At 41.7% G+C, this 27,179-nt stretch overlaps 1 protein-coding gene across 19 annotated transcripts in view; it reads left to right on the plus strand.

Moving 5' to 3' along the window:
• Positions 1-27,179, plus strand: part of ANK2 (ankyrin 2) — a 689,273-nt gene that overhangs the window by 315,129 nt on the left and 346,965 nt on the right. For 6 of the 19 annotated variants that reach the window (XM_067036539.1, XM_067036541.1, XM_059066592.2 and 3 more), the window contains exon 1: positions 25,808-25,962. The exons of 5 other annotated variants lie outside the window; for them this stretch is intronic. In XM_067036539.1, coding sequence (XP_066892640.1) covers positions 25,879-25,962 — 84 coding nt within the window. In that variant the 5' untranslated portion in view covers positions 25,808-25,878. Of the gene's footprint in view, positions 1-25,799; positions 25,963-27,179 lie in introns of those variants that run through there. 8 more of the 19 variants (XM_067036505.1, XM_067036513.1, XM_067036531.1 and 5 more) reach the window with 3 other exon arrangements.

Consider the following 27,179-nt stretch of genomic DNA (forward strand, 5'->3'; position numbering starts at 1 on the left):
GGTTATTTCATCTTTATGTGTGTTAATTTCCTAATTTATAAAATTAGGAGATCAGGAATACAAATTAAAACAGAAACAGGCAGGTTAAATAAATAAATGAAGCTGGATGGGCCTAATAAGCATTTCATTGTTTTTTCTTGATCACTTTGCACCTTGACATTTGACAGACACAGAGTATGAGATAAATTTCTGAAGGGAAAAAAAGTACAAACACAAGTGCCATGATATATGGCAGCTGACACTTGGGACCTGATACGTGGAAAACAAATACCCTGTCTGAAGGGAACTGTGGCAATTTAGCTCTACTTATTGTTGCCACGTAGGAATGTGAGCTCAGTGTGGCCAGATCTGAGTTTTCAAAAGAATTAAGAAATTGACATTTAAAAAAAAATAAATTTATTTATTTATTTTTGGCTGCATTGGGTCTTCGTTGCTGTGCACGGGCTTTCTCTAATTATGGTGAGCGGGGGCTACTCTATGTTGTGGTGTGTGGGCTTCTCATTGCAGTGGCTTCTCTTGTTGCAGAGCTAGTTGTGGCTTGCGGGCTCTAGAGCGCAGGCTCAGTAGGTGTGGCACATGGGCTTAGTTGCTCTGTGGCCTGTGGGATCTTCCCGGACCAGGTCTCAAACCCGTGTCCCCTGCATTGGCAGGCAGATTCGTAACCACTGCACCACCAGGGAAGCCCAGAAATTGAAATTTTGATACAAAATCTCCTGACCTTTTTTTAAGTGACCTCTAACAAAAATGAAACTGTAGGCCAAACTAAACACAATGAGACCACACAACAAAGCCATGTGCCGCCCAGGGCCTGCCATGATATGTTTCCTAAAGACTAGATCACCTCTAAGATTCCATTCTGTGCTAGAGAGCTCTTTTCTAAGTTCCTTGAGGGCAGGAACTGTCTGCTGTTTAACTATATCAACAAAGCATTGCTACTGTGGATCAGCAACTGATAGAAATATTTTAATCGAAACTTTCGTTGGATTGAATTTTTATGGGGAAATTTGACCTACAGAAGTATTTTTAGTGGACCAAGAACATTGATAATTATGAGGGCAGCCATTTATGAGAAAGTGCTAAGCTGTGGAACATAGTCAAATCTGGCTGGAAAAGGTTTAATAGGATGCAAAGAAAAATGACAGGAGTAGCAGGAGAGGGTGGAATTACGTCTGGAAGTACAGGTCAATGGGGAATCAAGGAGAAGAGTTATTCATAAGAGTGGACTCTGCTGACTGGCTTTTTGGAGGAAAGAAATAAAATGATTAGTCTAGGGAAGAAGCAATTTGATTTGGCTGAGAGGAGGTTATTGGAAACCTTGGAAAGGGTGGCCTTTTGTATGAATTGGGATGGAAGCCAGGTTGGAGAAGGTTACTGGAGTGAGAGGTGAGAAACTGGAAGCACCAGAGGTATGCGACTTTTCCAGGAGCTTGGATACAAAGAGAAAAGGGACTAGGGTGAGAGTAGAGGAATCCATTCATTTCAGGGAAGCCAGTGTGTTGGAAATGGGGAGCATCTGTGCTTGCTTGAAGTTGGATGGTGATACCCTCTCTTCATTGTCACTGGTATCTTGGAAAGTAAGTGACTTCTTTTGACTTGCATGCCTAGTGACATATGTGAACCCCTCTATGGTGTGTATAGTTGAAACATAAAATTTCTTGCTAGCTTCTGCATGGGATGATTAATAAAATTGTGACTCATAATTTGAGCATATTCAGAAGTTCAGTACCTTCACTACCTCACAGGTTGCAGAAGGTAAACTCTCTCCTGTGTGTGAAGGTCACTCTCCAGCATGTAATAGTGTCTCCAGACCCATGGTCTTAGTTCCTTAAAGGTGGGTTGTACGTCAAGAAATATGACTGGGGGGCTAAGCTGAGCCAAGAGTCTTCTGTGGTTATTTTTGCTGGCTGTGCAGAACTGGATCTCTACCTCTTTCTGTATAGCCCTTCTCCTGAACTCCGTGTCTGTCCCCTTCCTGGAGCCACCATTACCTGAGCTGACTCACGTGCTCCGGACCCTGGGCTCCAGCATTATATCAGGTTGCCGGGAGCTAAGGAAGAGCTCATGTCCCCAGGTGTCTTACAGCCATTTTCTTTGATCTCTACTGAACAGTATGACACACTTCCATTTTCACAAATACTAAAACTCCTGTTAGCCTGTTGTTAGCCGAAGTTAAACATAAATCCTCTGTTGGGTGGTATACAGGCAATAAATAGAAATAGATATCTGTCTTCTTTGTTGAAATTCCCTAAAACCACAGAAATATAGCTCATATAGAGGAGGGGAGACTAGTGGATTTATCTGGAAATGGTGCCTTTGGATGAAATGCTTGATTTCTCTGTTTACAGTACACCATCGTGTTGTCATGTAATGTGGCATAGTTTTGTTGATGTTAAAAATAACACAAATGTGATGGTGTAAACATGTACATTCCTACAGCTCATCCACTTATTTGTTTCGAATTTCTGATTAATTTCCTTCACATTTATTTCTTCTGTTCTGGTAAAGGTATTAAAATAGGTGACTGACAGTCATTCATCCAACAAACATGTATTTAGCACCTTTGTGGATTATACCCTAGCGGTGATGGTAAACAATTTGCACGTATTTACTTGCATCCAGCAGGGGACATGGTCCATTAAGCAGGTGCAATAGAGTGGCAGGTGCCATGGTACGGAGTGTAAAATGCCATGAGAGCACAGAGTGAGCAAGCAACTAATCTAACAGGACAGAGGTTTCTCAGAGGAAGTCACCTGTGGCATAAGACCTGAAGTAGCACAGGAAGGAACGAAATAAAGGAAGGGGGTGATTCCAAACAGAGAGATAGGCAGGTGATGACACTGTCCCAGAGGTCAGTCAGGACACAGCAATTCAGAAAAATGGAGAGAACATTTGTTAGCTCTCATTCATCCAACAAACTGATATATTAAGCGCCTATTATGTGCCAGGCACTCTACTAAAATCAGTTGCAGAATCAAAGCAACTGTCTTCATGGTGTTTATTCTGTAGTCAGGAAGTAACATTAACACATTAACAAATAATTGCAGAGCAGCATATAGATACTGGAATAGACAGACATGTACAAAGGCTGCAGTAGAATGAAGAAGGAATAATCAATTATGTTTAGAGGTTCTAAGGAAGGCTGGAGATTTATTTGACAACAATCCAAACGTTAAAAGGGACTTTTTGTTAAGTCTTTATTTAGGAGCTTTATTCTGAATTCAAGATTGTACTACCTAGATAATATGTTTGTTTTCAGCAGGTTTCAGAATAAGAAACGTAGAATAAGTGAGCAGAACGATGCTTGTGGAGTGTCTGTACATTCGATTTGGGGGATTGTTTCCATGATGAAGGATAATGGGTTGCTAACTCAGAGGTTGCAGGAGATACTTTAAAGGCCATCTACTTCCATTATTATTATTATTAATTATTATTTTTGCGGTACGCGGGCCTCTCACTGTTGTGGCCTCTCCCGTTGCGGAGCACAGGCTCCGGACGCGCAGGCTCAGCGGCCATGGCTCACGGGCCCAGCCGCTCCGCGGCACGTGGGATCCTCCCGGACCGGGGCACGAACCTGTGTCCTCTGCATCGGCAGGCGGACTCCCAACCACTGCGCCACCAGGGAAGCCCTACTTCCATTATATTTTGCATTATGTGAACTCAATATGTGTAGTCTCCTCAGGAAAAGGATTGAAGTACACAATCAACTCAAGTACTGTGTACTAATATAAATTAATATCTTGGAGTGTTGTGTTGCTAGGTGTTCTTTTAGTGCAATTCAGCTTCTGAAGGCTTGATCATATTGGGTGTCAACACAGTTGAATGAATTTAGAAGATTAAAATGAAAACCCAAGGCGTTCCCTGGCAGTCCAATGGGTAGGACTTGGCGGTTTCACTGCCATGGCCCCAGGTTCAATCCCTGGTCAGGGAATTAAGATCCTGCATGGCATGGCCAAAGGTTAAAAAAATAAATAAATAAATAAATTAATTAATTAAATGAAAACCTGGATTCAGAGTAGCTAGAAAAACTACAGGCACTTTTAACGTATAAATAAGAATAGATTATATATTGCTTGTCATTAATTCCTTATTTTATTTATTTATCTTATTTTAAGAAAACAAAATTATTCTAAAGTAAGGACTTTTCTGATATGTGGGGATTTGGGTTTTTGACAAAAGATACTACAAATAAATGTGACAGAAGTTTCCCTTAGCTCTTCCCTTTAGAGCTTAAGAGACCACGGTGATCAGTGAGTCTTGAGGCCCATGGGGACCCAGTGAGTTGGAGTGACCTGCTCAGAATGACACACCCACACGTAGAGCCTCACCTGTGCACCTTTCCTCATTCCTGCCTGTGCCTTTTCTCTGTACTTCCATGCTTTAGAATGACATCCTTACCTTGACAGCCCAAATACTCAGTAGATTAAGGAGGCAGATTAAAGAGGTAGGGTATTGGGATGTCTGTTGACTTGTTCTTAAATTATAAGTGAGAGAAATAATAAAGTGTTTCAATTTCCATTTGAAATTGAAATGTAAAATCTGGTTTACTTTTTAATTTACCTGCTACTAAGTTACATTTTTTCCATGAAAAGTAAATAATTCTATTTATTATTTAGAATTAAAATACATATTAAAAATAATATCTAGTGTACTATATGAATTTTAAATGTCATCAAAGGCAACAGGATGATAGTGTAGAGATGGGTAATATGGAAAATGAAGCATGTATTTCATCTATGGAACTAAAGTCAGAAGAAAAAGTACATTCTTAATATAATAGTAAAAACAATCAGATAACTTGCAGGGAGGGGCCAACCATCTAGAGAATGGAAAGTCTTATATTTGACACACTTGATAGTTTCCTAAACAAAGTAGTGACCTCTAGCCTGGCTGATTGTTTGAAGAGGAGAGAGCTTGAAGCAAGAACCTACGCAGTTCTCTGTAGCTCAGTTCCTTTCTTATGGGATATCAAGCAACAGGACTGGGCTTGGGGCCCCTTGCTTTACTATCTTTACAGAGGACCTGAAAAAAAGAATCTGGAATATGTTTGTCAGATTTGTACTTGATGCTTAAATCCTAGGTGAGACCCTAAAGGTTAGAAGTAAAGTTCAAAGGCTTCCCTGGTGGCGCAGCGGTTGAGAATCCGCCTGCCGATGCAGGGGACACGGGTTCGTGCCCCGGTCCGGGAGGATCCCACATGCCGCGGAGCGGCTGGGCCCGTGAGCCATGGCCGCTGAGCCTGCGCATCCGGAGCCTGTGCTTCCGCAACGGGAGGGAGAGGCCACAACAGTGAGAGTCCCGCTTACCGCAAAAAAAAAAAAAAAGTAAAGTTCAGGTAGTTTTACAAACAGAAATAATACTTCTATACAGAGAAGTATGGTGCTCTTTGTAACTTAAATACAGAATTGGACTCAGCACAAGAAATGAAGGAAAAGACCGGGAAGAAAATTTGGTACAAGCTGAATATGAGTCAGTAATACAATGCCATTGTTTAAAAATGTCGACACCATGCTGACTGTGGTTTTTATTAGTTCCATGTTTGCGGATGGCTAATGTACTTTAAGAACTAAAAGGTAAAACGGAAGAGTGTTGAAAAGTAATCCAAATGCTATAAAAGAAAGAAAAAGGAGGTCATACATGAGTACAGGTTTAAGAAATCAGGATGTTTCAATCCAGAAAATTAAAAAAAAAAAAACCAGAAGCTTAAAAATTACTTACATAGATGCTTTTAAGTACAGGAAGGGATTTTTTTTTTTTTTTTTTTTTTTTTAGTAAGGGGTGTTGATTATTTCCTTTTTATGTTGAGATGGAGGGAAAATGGGCTCAGTGGAAGGAAAAAGACATTTTGGTGACCATGAGAGTGATAAATATTAGAGGAGACAAGGAGAATAGTGAAATTACCATCCTGGAAATCTTGACTGAGATAATGAATGGTTGTTTTTCCTTAAGATTTGAGATATTTACTTGCTTGAAAAATACTTAGCAGATGACTTGAATTGTCTTGTCTACCATTCCTGTGACTGTAATTTGAAGTTTGCCAAAATCTCTGAAATAAATTATAAATTTTAATTAAAATAAATGAAAGGCAGAGGTATGTAACATTATTTTTGAGAATCCTATAGAGATGCATTAGATATAGATGCGTAGAGATATAATTATAAAATTACATTTTATAATTAATTTCTTAATTGGCTCAAAATTTCTCTTTATTTCATCTTTTTTGGAAATATTTCTCTCTCTGTGAACTATCCATTCATCTTGCCTTAGATATATTTAGTTAAGGGGAGAGAAGATGCCCTGGGGACTGTTGCAGAATAAGAGGCAGAGGGGCTGATTTCTTGCTTATTAGTAAGCTGGAATGGTTTGACTTTAAACTTCTTCCTAAGGGATAGGAGCCACTTAAAATGAGGTTTACTCAATCATGGAAATATAAATAAAAAATAAAGATATTATTTCACTTCCCCTACCCCCCCACTTATTTCTCATTTTTGGTATTCTGGTTTGACTTGATGACTTGGTGTTATCACTGATGAAACCTTAAGTCGACCAGTGGTTTGTTCTTTTGTTATCAGAGTAGGACAGATGTAACTGCAGCGTTCAGCGGGAGGTAGCTAGAAGCCTCTCATTAAAGAAAAACTGGGAAATCCCATCTGAATACCCCTCCTCCTATTATTTCGTAAATGGAATACACATGATGAATAAAACAGTGAGATCCTTAATATCAAATGCAAGGGTATGTGAGAACTGCCATAAACCTTATTCATTTTTCTTTCCTCCTTCCTTCCTTCCTTCCTTCCTTTCTTTCTTTCTTTTTCTAAAACAAAACATTTGTATTTACTCAAGTTACGCCCAGCGTGTTTTGAGGTAGTCCCCTTCGATGTAATTACTGTGTGATCAAGTTGTAGTGTAACTCCTCTATGAGCCCAATAGAGTCCTTTAGAAATAAAGAGCTTCTCAAACTAAAGCATCCCAAATATCCATGGCAGGAATGTTAACGCCCTCACACAGGAATCAAAGCATCATTTTGACTTTAATTAACAGTTCTATTTACTGTACTACTATTTGGCTACACAGACTATTGGAAAAATATATGCAACTTAAATCATATATCTGTCGTTTGGGGAGGGAGAACAACATAAAGAATGTTTTGAATTCATCTCTTCTTTTTTCTATATTTCCAGTTGGTTTCTACATATAGAAAACCTATTGTTCCACAGATTTGTCCCAGACCTGGGGCACAAACTGTATGGAGAGTTAAGGGCATAGGTTAAATATAAGGAATGTGGAACAGTGGAAATGGGAACTGGAGGACCTGCATTGAAGCCCCCCTCTCTGCCACCGACTAGGGTTTGCCTTGGCTAGTACTTAACCTCTCTACAAGTCTCCTACCATGTAAAATGGGAGAACCAAGGAGAACCTCTTCATAGAGGGTTATGGTGCAGACTAACAGCAATAATCTAGGTGAAGTCACCTTGTGAATGTCATGTGCTACAGTACCGATTTGGGTTCTCATTGGGGAACTGAACTCCATTTTCCCAGTGGGGCATAAGAGGGATTCCAGAGCAATGAGAAATCAATCTTTCTTTCTCTGAGTCCTTTTTCTATTGCCAGCTCTTCTTCATTCCCACCTTCACCCTTTTCATTTTTGATCATTTGTAAGTAATTTTTATTTTTTTATTTTTTAAATTTTTTTAATTTTTTTTTTTTGCGGTACGTGGGCCTCTCACTGTTGTGGCCTCTCCCGTTGCGGAGCACAGGCTCCGGACGCAGAGGCTCAGCGGCCATGGCTCACGGGCCCAGCCGCTCCGCGGCATGTGGGATCTTCCCGGACAGGGGCACGAACCCGCGTCCCCTGCATCAGCAGGCGGACTCTCAACCACTGCGCCACCAGGGAAGCCCAGTAATTTTTATTTTTAATTGAAATACATTTGATTTCCAATATTATATTAGTTTCAGGTATACAACATAGTGGTTCAATATTTTTATAAACTCCCTTTAAAGTTATTACAAAATAATGGTTATATTTCCATATGCTGCATAATATGTCCTTGTTGCTTGTCTATTTTATACACAGTAGTTTGTATCTCTTAATCCCCATCCCTATCTTAACCCTCTCTCCTTCTCTCTCTGAAATGGTATCCACTAATTTGTTCTCTATATCTGTAAGTCTGTTTCTATTTTATTTTTTAGATTCTACCTATAAGTGATAACATACAGTATTCACATCTAACTGTTTTCCCAAAGGAATTCCATGCTGAGAGTATAGATTATTAATTTCCCAATCTGGTAATTTTGGTGTTGGGGTTCTGAAAGTAGATCTAGAGATGTTCATGTGGTTCCCAAATCTTCCACTTAGCAATGAGGAAGGCTGTAACGTGTCTATGAGGTATTTCCCAAAGGTAGCTTCTTCTGTTTTCTGAAGTCAGTGATACCAGTGAAAGACGTAAGAATCAGTTTAGAAAGAAGGAAGGTACTCTTTTACAATTCAGCGAGTCTCATTTGTTTTATATCACCCAGAGATGGCTACCCCATAGTGTTCTGTTTCTGATAGGATAGTGTTCCTAGGCTGAGTTAAAATACCAACTCAAACACTTATAGATATATCTTTTCTGAAAATATCTACTATCAGCGAGGTGAAACATTCTTCTCTACTCAGGAAAGCAATGAGTTCCTTCCAGAGGAGGAACCTTAAATTTTAGAGTGAGTTTTGGAAGAGGGTCCAGCTGACGCTCACTGTACTACAAAAGAGCTTCCATTAGCAGGAAAAGCATATGCACCTTGGTGGAATAACAAGTACTGCTGTATTTGCCCACAAGGGCCGTTTAAATTAGATTACAGTTGAGAAAAATGAAACAGCCTCTTTCTTATGTTTTAAAGACCACTTATTACCTGGACCTAAGAAACATGATAAATAGTGATTCAAGGAACACCGTGTGGCTGCCAGTGTAATGCAGGATAACAGCACAATCTTGCATTACGTGAGGTGAGAATGACTGAGTGTATGCCAGGATTACAAGTTCAGAAATCATACCTATCGTTTAACCTTGGAAATCATAACTATAGTTTAACTGTCTTATGTTAGAAATAAAGGTGCTGAGATGCAGGCAAAGTGACTTGCCCATGGATATAATCCAATTAGTGGTCGATCCAGGAATGGGATTCTTGAGTCCTGACTTCTTATCCTATAGAGCAAACCAAAAACTCAAGGTGAATAATAGCATGATAGGAAAAAAGTGCTCTCTAGGGAATTAAACTTTAGAAACTAGAGAAATACTTTAAAAAACAAAGCAGGGCTTCCCTGGTGGCGCAGTGGTTGAGAATCCGCCTGCCGATGCAGGGGACACAGGTTCGTGCCCCGGTCCAGGAGGATCCCACATGCCACGGAGCAGCGGGGCCCGTGAGCCATGGCCACTGAGCCTGCGCGTCCGGAGCCTGTGCTCCGCAACGGGAGAGGCCACAACAGTGAGAGGCCCGCGTACCACAAAAAAACACAAAGCAAAACAGAACTTTTCCACATCGAATGCAAACTTTGTATTATCATCATATGCCTTTATTATATTTTTGGAGAAGAGGGATTTCTTTCTCTAATAATAGCTACAGACAATATGAAAAAGAAGTTTGTGGATTCCATTTCAAGTTTGGTCAGATGGAAGTTGTCATCTTCATGACAGCCCTCATTCAACAGTATCATGAAGTCCAGCCGGGTATGTGACTTTTATGGTAAAAAGCAAATTAAATGGGCATTTTTCATTTGTTCTACAAGTATAGGCTCCGAGACAGACAGCATTGTAGGGACAACCTAATTGCCCGTTTGTTACTACCACTTGACCCTTATATTGACAACTTCCAGCAATCACCTGCCTCCATTCTCTCTCCTACATTCTCTCATTGCTACGTCTTGGATGAGTGGTTGAGTTACAGAAAGAGCTTTGTTAACGATCCTGAAGACTGTGTCTTGGCTTCCTGGTTGAGCCTCCTAGTAGAACTCAGTGCATAGATCTGGTGCTGAGGGACCATCTCTTTTCCTGCTTGCTTCCTTTTTTCTGCCAGTATGCTGCCGTGTCAAATTACCAGTCAAATTAGCTAGCAGAATGGAATGAGTAATTTGCTGGGAATTACCAAAAAAGTTCCAGAGGAAGAGGCTCTGACTTCAAGGGAAGAGCCAGGTTGAATAGTGGAACAGGAAAACCTTGAAGATGGGTGAATTTGAGAATGAAATTATACAAGATGGGAAATCAAGATCAGTTTTAATTATGTCACAAACGTTTTCTAGGTGGGCCAAAAAGAGGAATCTTTGCTATTTTTTTGGTATTTTTACGTAGCTTATAACCATACGGAGTTTTCCAATTAAACTAATAATAACTGAGTTAATAATCGATTTATCCGCAATCTATGCAATTGATCAAGAAATATGCCCTGTCTGCTGTGTGACCAGCATTACTGGAAAGAAATTATTGTTGAGAAAGGACTGCAGCCAATATAAAGGAACTTCCCAGGGGTGGTTTTAACCTTCCTAAGGTTACAGTGAAGGCAGGAACAGAGAGTTTGCAATGAGAAGAGTGCCTTTTCATGCCTACCCTTGAGGGCAAGAATCATGTCTTAATTATCTTTGCATCTCTAGAAGAGAGAACAGAACCTGGCACTTAGCAGGTGCACGATAATGTTTGCTGAAGGAGTATTGCAATCTTTCTGGGCAAATGTAGAGAATGAGTGAATTACTTCATTCTTGTCCATCTAGTGACCTCCCTCTCTCCACTTTTCCCCATTTCCCTGCATAGGCTGCCATGATAAGGAAGTATGTTTTGGCATCCCTAGTGGAGAATGAAATTCATTTTCCTATAGAAGACACACTTAAAACAGCAGTTTAGATGTAATTGAAAACTGTTTGGGGGGATGCAAAGGGTTTTGTGGGATATCCAGGAACTCATCAGGTCACGTATAGTTTCTAGGACCAAATGTGTTCAAACTTGGGAACCCAATCCTTTTTCTAAGTTAGGTTCTCACATCCACCTTTTTTTTTTGTTTCTAGTAGGCTTTTCTACTATTCTTGCTGCTATGACCCTGTAGAGGAAATAAATATCAAGAGTGCCTTTCACTCAAGATAAAAAGATATTTATCAAAGGATAAGTGGTGCTGTGGGGGATTGTTCTGAATTTATCCATGGTTATTTTATTTGACTTTGCAAGGCATTTAGTTGGGCGTAAAAGATAGATGTATATTAAGCAGTTAACTAACTTGTGTAATTAATACAGAGAAGTAGCATAGCAATCTTGAGAGAAGGAAATTTTAACATAGTTTGTTGTTAGAAAAAGCTCCATGATCAGTTTGGGACTTGAGGTGGTTAGATTTTAGGGAGAAGGAAGAAAATAAGGATAGTAGTTTTTAACTGTGAATTTTTCACTGACCCACGTAACTGATGCAGTTCATGGATGCTCCTCCGCCTAAAAGCTCTGGTAACATTTCCTTAACAAAAAGCTGAACATATTGTATTGTGATTTATCCATCTCCTTTAAAGTAGACCATTTTGAGTAAAACACTTGAAGACAGATATATTTGAGTAATAATTGGGGATATTTGAACTTTATTCTGAGGACGCTGAAGACTAGAAAAAAGTGTTTTATGAAGAAAAAAATTACAACAGTCTGGAGGTCAGATTGGAGGAGAAAAACCTGAAGGTTTTTCAACAGCAAATTCTGTTGATTAAAATAGTTCATATATATGAGAGAAAAAGACGTGACACAGTGGTGATAGGAATAGAATGGAAAAAATAAGAATACATAAGATATATTTCCAAAGTAGAAACAAAAATGATTTTATTTACTGGGTATAAGAGACTGGAAAGAGAGAAGGGAAAATGACAGAAGTTTTAAGCCTAGAAGGCTTTTTATTTCTGTCCAGACTGGTGGGTAAAATTCCACAGCATTTCTACGAGTGCCAAAATTGTTTTCCATGTCTAAATAATTTGTATCATAACTGTCAGCATTTCTGTTTTTCCCTCATTATTTTCTTACTTCATTTGTTGACCTTGAGAAAATTAGGTTCTGTAGCTCATATGTTTTCCAATGTATTGTTATCTATTAGAAAAAAGAAATTGAAAATGAAGATAGTTACATCACATTCTGTTTGATACTGAATCACTGGCTATTTAATTTGCTTATTAAATTCTCTTTGAGTCATTTTTTTCCCCTTTAAAATGTAGGTTCATAGATTCAAGGACTTTTAGCAATATAGAAGTAGAGAATTATCTAGGGAAAATAAGAGAATGATCGTACATTCAGAGATATGTAGAAACTCAGGCCCAGGTAAATTATATGATTTGTTGTGAGCATGTTGTTAGTTGACAGAATGCTGATGAAAACCTACGTGTGCTGACTTTGAAACCATTGCTTCTTATTGTACGCTATAGTAATTCTCGCAAAACTACTTTGTGTGTGAAATCTTGTGAAATCTTCCAAATGTTTACAACCAAGCTAACTGTTAAAACTTACTGCACAGACATTATGTATGACTGCAGAGAATTTGTTTAGTTTCCACTTAAATTTAGATAGTCATGAAGAACAATTTGGCATTTATCTCCTCATCTGTAGGATAATGTGTATTTTTTGAAACTTTCTCTTGAAGAGATAATTTTCTGTCAGTTTCTTACATTTCTGTACATTTTTCAAGCAGAGGCCCTGGCTGTCTTTGTTCCAGACTATTTTTTCCAGGATATTGGTATAGCATATAGCCCTGCAAGATAGGGGAGAGAAGATCAGGCATGCTTACTATCCAATATAGTAAAGATAATGGCTCCCTCTGGAGCAAAGTACAGATATGCTTATTGCCTATTACAAAAGATTCAGGTTCCCAAAACTCAGGGTTCCTCTCCTGTGTGCAGCCAACCCAATGAGTGTGCAGGTATGCATTTGGACCATACAAGTTACCTCTGTGAAAATTGAGAGTAAGGGAAACTGACACAAGTATGCTGATGACCATGCTTGCTTGCCATGCCATGAGTAATAAAATTCTTTGTCTCACACGCAGGAGTTTCATGTCTTCTGGCAGCATCCATGAAACTGCAGCAAGCTAACTTGTTAGCTTGCAAGTAAGATCTCAGACCCTTCACGATTCTTAACAGTTTCTACGTAGAGAGGTTTGTGGACCCTGGAAAAGTCTGATAATTGGCTAGGCATTAAGAAAATTTGAAATGCTGTATATCAGTTTTTACTTGGTTAGACTTCTATAGTTTTAGATACAACAGCCAAAGATCCAAGTGTGGCATTAATAACCTGGGGCTCAGTGATAGGATTTGTGAAATAACACTCGCTATCACCCTTTACAACCCATATAGCGTTGAATACATTACTGTTATATTCTGAATGTTTCTGTGAATTGACATACTGAAAAAAGTTATTTTGGGACACTTATGCAGATCAGCTGGCAAGCAGATATTATATAGTAATTTGTATAGTCAATGTGACCAAAATGGATGGATTGACTCTACTTTAGTTCCTGAATTTTGCAAGAACTTCCTTGAGGAAAATTCTTTTTCCTACCTGAATTTGGAATCTCTCTTTCCAGGTCTGCTTATTACTATATTATCAAGGCCCGAGGCACAATCTGTTCTTGGTAGTTAAGCAGATTGAATAATTAAAATAGACATTGTCTGTTTTAGTTTTACTACCAAACCATAAACATGAAATGTGAGGACTAAATAGAAGAGAATACCACGAATATTGAATGATAAAGAGAACCCACTAGATACATACGTTTCGTTAAGGCCCAGAACAAATAATATCCAACATTTACACAAATCAGCACTAAAGACTAAATTCTGGGCTGTAGTAACTGTGTAGTTAACAAGTTAATAATCTTGCCTCCAATCATTTTCCTGGTATAGAGTTTAAAGCTAACAATGAATATGGGTGCACTGCATGTCTCTCTTTTTAGACATTAGCTAAAGTTAGCTCTAAGCTATTTTATATACTTTTGTTTTCTTTTTAAGCTTTTTTATTATCATATTTTTTTGTACAGGAGAATTTAAGGTTGTGATGAGGTCATATTGATATTATATAGAAGGATAGAATGGATGAAAGAGTGAGGGAGAAGGTCAGTGGTTAAGGATCCGCCTGCCAATGCAGGGGTCACGGGTTCGAGCCCTGGTCCGGGAAGATCCCACATGCCGCAGAGAAGCTAAGCCCGTGCGCCACAACTACTGAGCCTGCGCTCTAGAGCCCACGAGCCACAACTACTGAAGCCCATGTGCCTAGAGCCAGTGCTCTGCAACAAGAGAAGCCACTGCAATGAGAAGCCCGTGCACTGCAAGAAAGAGTAGCCCCCGCTCGCCGCAACTAAAGAAAGCCCGTGCACAGCATTGAAGACCCAAAGCAGCCAAAAATAAATAGATTTATTAAAAAAAAAATAGAGTGAGTGAGAGGCCAAGGAGAGAGGAAAGAAAGTAAGAATGAAAAGAAAAAGTGCAAAACAAGCTGTACTTCAAATGTAAAATACTTCCTGTGAATTTATTAGCCACAATGGCTCACAGTCAGAAAGTGTAATACATGAAACTCATCTTCAGAGATCAACAGAGACTCGGCTTTGAAAGGAAATAGTTGACTTTGACCCAGTAATATGTAGTTAATCATTCCAGGAATTAATATTGATAAGCTTTTTTGTAATAAAATAAATAAATAAAAGAATGCAGAAAACTGCATTTCTAGCTAGCAGAGTCTGTTCATTTGGGAAAAGACCTTGTGTTTATAGTATGCAAAATCAGCCCTTATATTTCATCTCCCTCATGGCCTACTTCACTTGCTAACCATCTGTGGCAAATTGCATTTTCCAAGATGGCTCCCATCCCATATGTTCTTCTGCCAAGTGACCTTTCCACCCTTCCCATCAAGAGATGGAGTCCATTTCTTTACCTCCTGAATCTGGATTGGCCCTGTGACTGCCTCGACCAATAAAATATGGCAGCGCCCTTAACTGGTCCGGCACTTTCCAAGTCCTGCCTCTTAGAAGCAGCTATCATGGAAGAATATAACCACCTTGAGACCACCATACAGTGAGAAGCCTCAGCCATGTGGAGAGATCCTGGAACATGAGATGCCACGTGGATAGAGAGAGAAGCCAATCAATCAGCACCAGACATGTGAGTGAGGACGCCATTGTGGAAGTGGAGCCTCCAGCCCCAGCTGCCTCGTTTGTCACCACATGAATATGAATGAATCAGTCAGCTGAGCCCTTCCAGAATCCCAGGCCCACAAGTTTGTGAGCAAAATAAAATTATTGTTTTAAACCACTAGTTTATGAGGTAGTTTGCAACGGCAATACGTATTTAGAATAACATCAGTCTGGACTGGGATGGTAGTTAGAAGTCAGAGAGCACTAATAGATAATAAACTCTTCACTTTGACCTTTTTTTTCTAACTGGGAGGGATAGTAGTGGTCATTTATTAATAATTCATTCTCAGGAGTGATAAGATAGCAAACGGGCTTCAGTTGTCATCTGTCTTTTTTTATTATAGCCATTTGTTTAAAGGCTCTTTGGAGCTTTAACCTTCATATTATCACTACTTTTTTTTTTTTTTTTTTATCATTCTTGAGAGTCTTTGGCAAAGAGTTAACACTGTGGAAAAGCAATTGATCCTCCTTTGCCTTCTCCTACTGTGATTCTGTTATAGTAAATCCTGGTCTAAACTCGGGATGTTTTGCAACATTAAGAAATATATTATTTTGTCTTATTCAGTTCCCTGCTTCTAATGCCTGAAACAGTTCTGCCTGGTGTATCATGAATCATATAATTTTTCCCCCCATTCCGTGAGTAACGGGCCATCGCTGGGCCTGTATGTTTGCTGAGAAGGGAGGGCTTCTTAAAGTTCATTTTAGTAGAGAGACACCCCACTGGAAGACATCAGTACTAGATTAGGAATGAGAAAACCTGGAATTTAATTCAAAGTTCTACTAACTGTAGGTACCGCGTTGGGTAAGTAGCGTAACCAAGTTGGGCTCCAATTTTTCTTACTTGTTAAAAGTGAGGAGCTGGATGCAGTAGTCTCTAAGTTACCTTCTAACATTGTGATTCTTTGTGGTTTTGTCACTTCTATTACCACCATGGTTATGCATCTTTCAGAATATGATTTATGTTTCTATGAGACTTAAGCCTCTAGATTATTTTTATGTTGGGTATTTACCAATGGACACTTACTTTCTCTTCATAGTTAAAAGAGGAAAAAAATGACCTTACTTTCAAGCTGGTTTAAGGTTTAAAATGTTTACAGTAATAAATTGCTTTGAAAAAATATGTCTGTCAAGGACACAGCCTGCCCCAATGTGCCTCATTTGCATCTGTAAGGAAACCCAATTATAACAGCTATTTTCAAGAACTCACATCACTGGAGACTGAGCAGAGACCCTAGAGTAGAGCAAGCAAGTAACGGCACGTCCTAAAAAACTGACCTAGACAGGGACACAGACATGGTGAGCTCAGCCACATTTTGTTATTCTCCTGTAAGATTCTACCTTTGATCTCAAGTATTGTTGCTGATATTGATGTAAAATGAGACTCTAATCAATCACTATGCTAATTTTAATAAGTGGGTGCCTCAGGTGAAGTGAGGTGCTAAAATTGTTTGCCATGGGTTCCAAAAGCTCCTTTTTATGCTGGACATGGTAAGTTTTGCAGCCAAATACCTCTTTGGTAAACCTTATGTAAGACTGGCTTAAAGGGAAAGAAGTAGGTCCCTAATCAATTGTTGCTGCTGCTTCTTCAAGATCCATCTCAGTGAAACAACCACTGAGCCTGCTGCAGTCTGGGGTTGGACACATACCATATTTACGTGAGAAACAAGGGTTCTTTCCCTGAGGGGCATGGTTATTTCGTGGACTAATTTCTCTCTAATTTCTGTTACACCTTATGTAAGAGCTGAGGGCTCCTTAACTTAACATAAAAATAGATAAGATTTGACATAGGCTTTCTAAATTCACCCATGTGAAGATTACCATGGTATAAAGGCTGCTCAGTGAGGTGGGATGAGTCCTGGATCCTGGTCTGCCTCCTACTACTAACTCGTTATGGAACCTTGGGAAAAATTTCTGATCTTTCTGAGTCTTGTTCTTTCTTTGTTAAATGAAATGGATTTCCAAAATTTTTCTTTGAGGCCTTTTCTCAATATGAGACTTTAACGAAGATGAGGTCTCCTTTTTTTTTTTTTTTTGCGATACGCGGGCCTGTCACTGCTGTGGCCTCTCCAGTTGCGGAGCACAGGCTCCTGACGCGCAGGCTCAGCGGCCGTGGCTCACGGGCCCAGCCGCTCTGCGGCACGTGGGATCTTCCCGGACCGGGGCACGAACCCGCGTCGCCCGCATCGGCAGGCGGACTCTCAACCACTGCGCCACCAGGGAAGCCCACAAGTACATATTCTTTATAAGCTAACAGGGCCATCTTGCTACAGGATTCACAAGTTATATACTAATGTTTAGGTATCACACTCGTATACCTACATGGGGCAATAACCAGTCTGTGGACAGGCACACTTGTTGACACGTTCAGGCCTAGGATGAAGTCATTACTGCAGGCCGGGCTAGGAGCTGCCCCATACAGCCGTGGGGGCCTTGTCTCAGTTCTGCCGATTCCATGTTCCTCCCCACCAGAGGGCATTCATCTGTGCTGTTGATTCTGCTTGAATCATACTTCCACAATCTCACCTTATACTTCCCTTTCCACGTAGATAATTCCTAGTCATCATTCAGGTCTTCTCAATATTCAAGTCACTTCCTCGCAGAAACTTGCTCTATTCTTTCAGACTGCGTTGGATGTCCCTTTTTTATGCTTTCATAAAAGCTTAAAAAGCGTCCCCCTAAGAGGACAGGACCCTTAAAATCCCCTATAGAGTTATTATGCTTCTAGTTCAATGACCGTCACCACTTTTATACTGTAAACTCCTTAAAGGCAAAGATTATTTAATTCATGCTAAAGCCCCTAAAGCAAAGATGATTTAATTCATGCTAAAGCCCCTAAAGCAGGGAGCCTGGCATACAGCAGTCTGTCATCCAACAGAATATCTGTTACATGAAATAGATGAATGATGGAAGAGGAGTACACAGGTGAGGAGGAGGAGGATTACAGGGAGGGAGAGGAAGTACTTTCTGCTGATGCTCATGGTGGGACAGCAAAGAACTGGGAGAGAAAAATGAAGAAGGCTTCTTGCCTGGCCCTTGAGCCTGACTTTAGCTTCCAAGGAGGTGTTACTGTTAAATAGACTCCCCCCAGGTCTCCTAAGGAAGATAAATGATATGGAATAAGACTTGTGCAGAACTCCTGGCAATTCAGAAAAAGCACCAGAGGAGAGCAGTTCTGAGTCCGACACTGTGTACATTCCAACCATTGTGAACTTTGAGAAGCTAATTTTTTCATTTGTTTGCTATCTTTCCTTCATTTTCTCCCCACTGATAACAAAAATATTTAAAAAAAAAAAAAAAGAAAGAAAAGTCCTTAGAGAACTTTGAGAAGGTTTTGTATTTGCTTATATGATAGACTTGCTTTCTAAGTGTTCATACTCAGTGGGGCAGAGAAGGGAGACCACTATGCTTAGAAGCAGTGGCTTCTGGAAATAGGAAAAGAAGCAAAGGATTTATCCAGGAAGAGAGACAGGATGAAGAGGAAAGTGGACAAAAGCCGTTCTGAGACTCTGATCCCATAGAGTCAGGCATCCCTTTCCCCTACCCACCGCTAATCAACAACCGTTGCTCACCTCTAATTACTTGTGTTCCACCTTTTTCTTTTTGTTCTTTAAATGAGACTAGCACCTTTGCTCCAGGGCATAAGATCCATTTCCAATGGCTAAAAGCTTCGATGCACCGAGAGTGTCATTCATGTAACAGGCAACCTTAAAATAGAAATGTGACTACATATTCCCTGGAAAACATGAGTAGATATGGTTAGTTACCACAGGCTAACTGCTGTAACAAACAACACCATTACCACAAAGCACTCACGAGAAAAAGTTACTCAGGTTTAATGAGGGTCAATGGAGGAGGGAGCAGGGAGAAGAGGGTCCCTCCTCCACACAGTGATTCAGGGACTCAGGCTTTTTTGCACCTGTTGCTCTTCCACCTTCCAGGTTATATCTTCCTCTGTATTCCGCCACTAGATGGGAAAAACAGGTAAGATTGCTCATCGGGGGACTTCCCTGGCGGTCCAGTGGTTAAGACTTTGTGCTTCCAACTGCAGGGGCGTGGGTTTGATCTCTGGTTGGGGAACTAGGATCCTGCATGCTACTTGGCATGGCCACAAAAAAAAAAAAAAAAAAAGAAAAAAAAAAGCTTGCTCATGGGAAGGTTGTATTAGCTAGGCCTGAGAGTGGCATACACTTCCACCCACATTCTGCAGGCTAGTGTAATAGGGGCGGAGCAGCTGCACAGCCGTGAGTGTGAGAGCCTGAGCACGTGGTTAGTCCCGCCCCGCCAACAGTCAGCCTGGCAGTGGTCCTTGCAGCAGAGAGCACGGTGAGTGCTGGATTGCGGCCTTCTCCCTGGGGCCCTCCAGGCCCTCTGGCCTCAGGGCCGGCGGCTGAGCTGAGGGGCCCTGGGACAGGCTGAGGGCTGTGCCCCGCAGAGCTCCAGGGCCCTGGCCGTGGCGTCCGTCCGCCGGCCGGGCCCAGGCCTTGAAGCAGTGGCGGACCCCTCCCCCTCCCCGACCCCCCGCGACTGAACGGCGGCTCCAGTCTCCACGGGTCGCAGTCCACGGGGGCCTCAGCAACTGGAGTATATGAACACTGCCATTAAGGTAACAGCTTCAACCAGCCTGAGTCTCTCTGTTCACGTTTCAAAAACGGGGCCAGTTTAGGTCAGTTGTCTATCCCAAGGAGGTGGCCCGAGGTCGGGGTTACGTTGTAAGGACACTGCACATCCTTAGTTCAGGTCCACCTCTGAGGTTGGGGCTCTTCTCAGAGAGGACAATTGTCGTGAGCTGGAGATTCACCTGATGGGTATTTGCTACAACACGTATCCCTATCGATCCCATACAAATGATTCTCTCCGGTTTCAATGAAAAGCCTGAGGGCTGGCTGGGTCCTGGGCGCCTGGCTCCCTCAGTGATGACCGCTGGGCAGGGTCTGGGCACCTGGCCCTGAGGGTGCTGCCAGCTGAGATCTGCCTCCTCAGCTGGGCCTGGGCAGTGCTGCGAGGACCCAGACGGGGTTCTGGATGAACGTTTTCAGGCAGGGTAACCGCCCGCGCAGGGACCCCCCTCCTCTTAGCCAGGGCCTGGACCTCAGAGGGCGAAAGCTGAGCCTTGGGACCTTGGCCTTTCTGGTCAGACCAGAGAATAACATTTGTTTTGGTGGAGGTTAACAGAACGTCATGACCTGACCAAGAACAAAGGATCATGAAAACAAAAAAAAAAAAGAGAGAGAACAAAGGATCTGACCCCAAGAAGTATGCAACAGATAACTATGCCCGTCCCTCATGTTTCCTATAAAAGGGCTTTGCTGAAAGCTTTCAGGGAGTTTGGGGTTTTTAAGGCATGACCCAGCCGTCTCCTTGTCTGGCCCTGCAATAAACCTTTCGCTGCTCTAAACTCCGAAGTTTTCGTATTGGTTGGGCCTCACTGTGCATTCGGCACACAGACTTGCGTTCAGTAACACTAGGACTAAGTCATGGCTGGGTCCAGCTGCAAGGGTGGCTGGAAAATATGGTTGTATTACTGTCCTAGGATTTTCATAACAAAGGGCCCCAAGCCGGGTGGCTTACCATAACAGAACTTTATTCTCACGGTTATGATTGCAGAAGTCTGCCATCAAGGTGTTGTCAGAGCCATGCTCCTTCAGAAAGTTCTAGAGAAGGATCCTTCCTTACCACTTCCTAGTTTCTGGTGGTTGTTGGCAATTGGTCTTCTTTGGCTTGCAGCTACATTGCTCCTGTTTCTTCCTCAGTCTTCACGTGGCCATCTTCCCGCTGTGTGTCTCTGTGCCCACATTTCCCCCTTTTCCTAAGGATACCAGTCATTGGATTCAGGCTCACCCTATTCCACCCATCCTTATCTTAACACGATTTCATCACATTCTCAGTGCTGGAGGGTTAGGACTTAAACATAGACCCAATTGCTTACACTCCAGGGAAATTTACCCCGCTCAAATAAATGACGGGAGTAAAGTATCAAGAATGGGTAGGTAGGATAGAAATGAGGTACAGAGTCTGTGGCCTTGGCCCCAAACACTGCTGGGCACGGGACATAGCCTGATATGATTTGAACCCAGCCGTGATGCCATTTCCTTCCTCTGATGACAATCACCAGGGCCAGTCCCTCTTTGAGCAACCCTCTTGCTGTGCCTGGAGTCATGTCCACTCCGTCATGTCCCGAGGGTTCTCCACCCAGCTCCAGCTGCACGACAGCATGGAACAGCAGGCCCGTTAAAATTAATATAATCACCTCTAAAACGCCATGCCTATAAAAGTATGCTTAACATAAAACTAATAAAGGTTTCCCTTTTCTACTCGGGTCACTGTCATCTGACTGTAGTTTCCGCTCTTGGTATTTTCCATCTTACTGCACTTTATTAAATGGCTGCTCTTCATTGAAGCCAGCCATGATTTAATAAAAGAACAGCGACATTAGAATCAGAAGAACGTTAGCTCTGTATCTGATTAACCTTGTTATCTTGGGAAAGTCACCAAAACTGCTTTTTACCTCAGTTTTTTCACCTGTGCTATGATTGATCTTAACCTTTTTCCATGTGTGGTTGTGAGAATGCCATAAAGTCACTAAATGTTTGTGTCTGTCATATGCCAGTATTGCTATAAGTGCTTGGGATATATCAGTGAGCAGACAGAGATCTCAGTCTTCATGGATCTTCTATTTTGGAGCTAAAAATTATATAAATTATAAAATGCTTTAAAATATAACATACTATTATCACTGCTATTTTGTCTGCAGCCACTCCAATTTCTCAAGTTTCTTTAAAAGTCTTATTTGAGGGCTTCCCTGGTGGCGCAGTGATCGAGAGTCCGCCTGCCGATGCAGGGGACGCGCGGGTTTGTGCCCCGGTCTGGGAAGATCCCACATGCCGCGGAGCGGCTGGGCCCGTGAGCCATGGCCGCTGAGCCTACGCGTCCGGAGCCTGTGCTCCGCAACGGGAGAGACCACAGCGGTGAGAGGCCCGCGTACCGAAAAAAAAAAAAAAAAAAAATCTTATTTGAAATTATGCATAGCTCCTAGAGGTCAGAAAGTACACAAAATAATCTAAGAAATGAAGAATTTACCCATTGGAAGTTTAACCATAAGTATAGACTCATGGTAGATATTTAAAATGTCTCCTTATTGCATTTAATAATAAACCTTGGGCCCCTATTATATGCTACACAATGTGTTAGGTTCCACGTGTGATGCAAAGATAGACACTAATCCTGCCCTCAAGGAGCTTAGCGTCGGATTGGAAACGTGCCCACAAAAAACTGCACTATGAGGACAGTCGGGGAGTGCCTACTAGAGAGGCACTGAGAAATTGATTGAAAGCTTCGAAAAAGAAACCCCCTGCGTTCACAGTACCATAACATGTTGTTGATGTTCTCTGTACGTATAAAATGTACCTTCTAATGCTGTAATGAACATAATACTACTAGCACCTGTTTATGTGCTGAGATTTTTACTTTATAGTTTGAGGGTGGGTGTTGACCTCTGTGGTATGCAGGTCTAGTATGTGTGCAGTACTTTTACTCTGTAAAGAAGGTATACTGTATAAAAGTTTAGAAGAAGCAGCTAGAGGTTATAGCTCATTGTCAAAATCAGAGGCCTGCATCTGAGTGTTTAAGCTGTGTACTATATATTTGGATATTGACAGAGAAGGCACTGTTACAAGAGGTGGCGCAAACATAATCAGAAGTTGCTTGGGGCTTCCCTGGTGGTGCAACGGTTAAGACTCCACACTTCCAATGCAGGGGGCCTGGGTTTGATCCCTGGTCGGGGAACTAGATCCCACATGCATGCCGCAACTAAGAGTTCACACGCCACAACTAAGGAGCCCGCCTGCTGCAACTAAGGAGCCCACGTGCCACAGCTAAGGAGCTGGTGCAACCAAAAAAATAAATGAAAAAAGAAAAGTTGCTGATTCATAAAGTAGTGAAATATGAAGTACATCTGTTTGTGATATACACTGCAGAGGTGATGTAAAAGCAATGATTAGGTTCCAAATTGGTCTACCAAACCGATTGATTGAAAAACCCATTCTGGCGTCACATGAGAATGCAGGGTATTAGTAACATAAGTCTCCTATAGATCCAGTTGCTCGAAAAGTTTTCCTTTTCCCTTCTTTTCCCCTTTTGGGGTATCATAGTGTTCCTAATATGTTTGACAAGAAGTTCCCATTTTAGGACTTTTGAACTGCTTTTCTCTTTGCTTTGAGGGCAGGATTAGTGTCTATCTTTACATCCCACATGGAACCTAACACATTGCACGGCATATAATAGGGGACCAAAGTTTTTTGTTTTTTTTTTTTTTTTTTTTTTTTCCGGTGCCCGGGCCCTCACTGTTGTGGCCTCTCCCGCTGCGGAGCACAGGCTCCGGACGCGCAGGCTCAGCGGCCATGACTCACGGGCCCGGCCGCTCCGCGGCATGTGGGATCTTCCCGGACTGGGGCACGAACCCACGTCCCCTGCATCGGCAGGCAGGCTCTCAACCACTGCGCCACCAGGGAAGCCCCCAAAGTTTATTTTTAAACGCAGTAAGGAAACAATCTTCCTCCAGATAATTGCTTGGCTTGGTCCCTCACTTCATTCAGGCTTCTAGAGCGTGTTCTATCAGTACCTTATCTAAAATAGCATCTGTTCCCCATCACTCTTTGTCCTACTTTTTTCCGCCCTAGCCCTTACCACTATTATTTTTGTTTACTGTCTAGTTTCCCTGTTAGAATATAAGCACCGTGATTGCAAAAAATGTTGCCCGTTTTGTTCGCCATTATATCCCTGGTGGTTAGGGCAGTGTGTCCCTAGTGCTTAGTTCCTACCGCATGGTAGGTATTCAATAAATATTTATTGAGTAAATTAATCCGGTTTCCAGGCTGAGGGTGCTCCTAAGAAAGGTCCAAAAGGGAGGCACGATGTGGACAGGTGAGGGGATAGCGGAGGAGTGGGACGATATCAGGAGGGATTTTCAAGAAGGCTCTGACAACAGTGCGAGTTGGGCTCTTAGAAGCGTCTGTAGAAGTTCCCGTAGGGTTTTGTTTAGGAAACAAGGGTCCTATTGCTTCTGTCCTGTTTGTGGGATCCAAGGCATCACGGTGGGATGGGTCTGCTCAAGCAGAAGGAAGGTGGAGGGAATGAGAGGCAGCAAGGCGGGGCTGACCCTAGGTGAGGAGGTGGCAAGGGTCTCAGGGGAGGTCAGGCAGAGATAAAGAGCAATCCGACAGCAGTGGGGAGAGAAGGTGAGTTTTTCTTGCTGCGTTTACTGGAAAGATGAATTCCCAATTTTGGTAGCCATCTTCCTGTAAGGAACCTTTGTAAGATATACTTTTCTGAGTTGAAAATTACCTATATTTGTAATAAAAATAGGATTAGCAATAGCAATAACGCATTTTCATAGGGACCTTCCATTTGCAAAGTGTATTTATATACATTATCTCATTGGTTTAATCCTTACTCTATTTTCCCAGTTAAGTATTCTGTGTGTTATGCTTTGAGTTTGTTTTCTAGGAATAGGGGTGAGTGTTTAGTGTGTGCACGTGTGTATTTGTACAAAACGTGTTGGGCTCTGGTTGCGTCCACAATTTAATATGATTAAACATACAAATATGGCCACCTCAATCCAATAGGATAAAATTGGGTTTCTTGTTATAAAAACACGCTCTAATTTCTTTTCTTATCAAGAAGAATTCTGGAACTTTATAAGCTCCTGGAGAGCAGGAATTGGGTTTTATTCATCAGTCAATAGAGAGAATTAGGTTAAGAAGATTTGAAAGATCAGTTATAAAATGTTCTAACTCCCCAACTTTCTTATATTTGTATTACTCATAATGTCTTTAATGTACCACTGCATCATGCTTGGTTCTGGGAAATTCAGCAATCTCCCCCAACCCAAACACACACACACACACACACACACACACACGCACACACACACACACACACACACACACACCCAAAGCTCAATCTCTGGCTTTAAGAAGCTCTTGGCCTGTAGAAAATAGACAGCTGGGTAAACATGCAATTGTGAAACAGTGTTACGGGTGCTATGTCAGAAACGGTCAGTGGAAAGGGGAGGCCCGGAAGAGGGAGAGGTCTGTTACCTGGTTGCTGAAGAGCCTGCCCGCAAGGCTTTATAACAGAAATCATCCTTGACCTGAGTTTTGAAAGATTATCCTCTGGAATCAAGTGAATAACATCTTAAAAATGTAACTTTCTTACATTTACCTTAGGATATTAATAGCTAATCCTGTTCCTTGAGTAGCCTCTTTGCCAGCTAAAAGGTGCCTCTTCAGGTTCAGAGACATTCAAGGATGTTACAGTTTTCTTATTACGCACTGTATCTGCTCTGTGTTGAAGTACCTGTAGGAGGAAAATTAAGTGCAGGTTTTGTGTGGGGGTTGAGAGCCATTGGAGCTGCGGGTGTGTCAAAAACCAACCAGCAGTGTCCCCAAATCATTCGAGTCCCTGGCATTTTGTTTTCAAGGCTTTCTTCGTTGTAACCAGTCCCTGATGGTAATTGGTTGAAACAGATTGAACAATGCAGTCAGATAAACAGTTGTGGCAGCTGCTGCCATGGCAACGTCACCGTCCTCACCCTCCCAGTGCGCGCCCCTTCCCCACCCCTCCTCCTCCTCCTGCTTTCCTCCAGTAAGTGCATACTCGCCAGTGGTCTGGACAGGCGGCAGGGTTTAATGGCAGCGCTATTTTCTTTCCAAACTGCTCAAAATGATGAACGAAGATGCAGCTCAGAAAAGCGACAGTGGAGAGAAGTTCAATGGCAGTAGTCAGAGAAGAAAAAGACCCAAAAAGGTAAATTGCTGGAATTAGGAATGTCTGTGTATAGATGTGTGTGTACGTGTGAGTGTGTAATATCAGTGAGGCTGTAGAAACCATGGAGCATTAGGAGTAACTACAGACTGTAGCTGTGCAAGCGTTGCTTTTTAAAGAGGTCGGTGCAAAACGCTGCTTTCTGAGAATAGGAAAGAGACCTCGGTTCATAGTAGATACGTTGACTGGAGCATGGTGAAGTGCACAGAGATAAGGTGTGTTTGGCATGTGGATTATTGAGGACTGTGGCCGCTGATGGATGCTTCTGGTATTAAGTGGGTACAGAGAGAGTCATTTTATTTTTAGAATGGGTGAGTTTAAAAGGAACCGTTCAGCAGGGTGGATTGTGGAGCAAAAGCAAGAGTCGGGGCCACATGTTTTGGCTCCGTGATGATCTTGCAATGGCTGGACAGCAAATGCCTTTTGGATCCGTGCTAAGTGTATTCCTCCGAAGGAGAAAAGACTGAGGTGACAGGAGAAATTTGATCCCCCAGCATGACATTTCTTTGGTTTGCTTAGCTCCTTTGCAGTTTTTCCAGACATTAATGTGATAGCTCTTTCATTGATTAAGATAAACAGCTGAAGATATTATGGGTTAGGGGGTGTCGGGCACACCAAGCAGTCTGTAGGATTTCCTACCCTGGCATACATTCCCACACCCTTGACTTTCATGGAAACATACCAGTGAGAAGCAGTGGGAAAAGATGTGAACTGCTCAGCCCCACCCAGTGCCAGCACTTCTTTCTTTATGGCCTCACTCCTGGGAAACTGTTGCAGCCTCACAGAGCTCTTTGAGCTCCACCTCTCAAGGAGATGCCTTTTAAATAAAGTCTCCTAAAATCCATTTATTTCCTGAGTCAATAATATGGGCGGGATCTATGATTCTAATGTAAATGGATTCCAAAGCTAGATGGTTTAGGGTTTTGAATGAGCAGATTAAAAAAAATAAGTATCATGAGCAAATGAATATTTTTTATTTTGATAATGTTGAAATTGCATTGTGCTTCAAAGTGGTAGATCTCTGATGTACTAAATGTCTCCTAATCTAAAAAATTTGAAATAATTCGAAATCTCTGATACTGAAAAGATCATTGGCAAAGAAGGGATTAGTATATTTGTACAGTGCCAAGTAATTTGATTAAAAAAAGCATGCCCACATATGACAGTGTTTAGATAATAGCATGAAGATAGTGATGCAA

Source organism: Kogia breviceps, chromosome 6, assembly GCF_026419965.1.
Source record: "Kogia breviceps isolate mKogBre1 chromosome 6, mKogBre1 haplotype 1, whole genome shotgun sequence".
Taxonomy (NCBI): Eukaryota; Metazoa; Chordata; class Mammalia; order Artiodactyla; family Physeteridae; genus Kogia; species Kogia breviceps.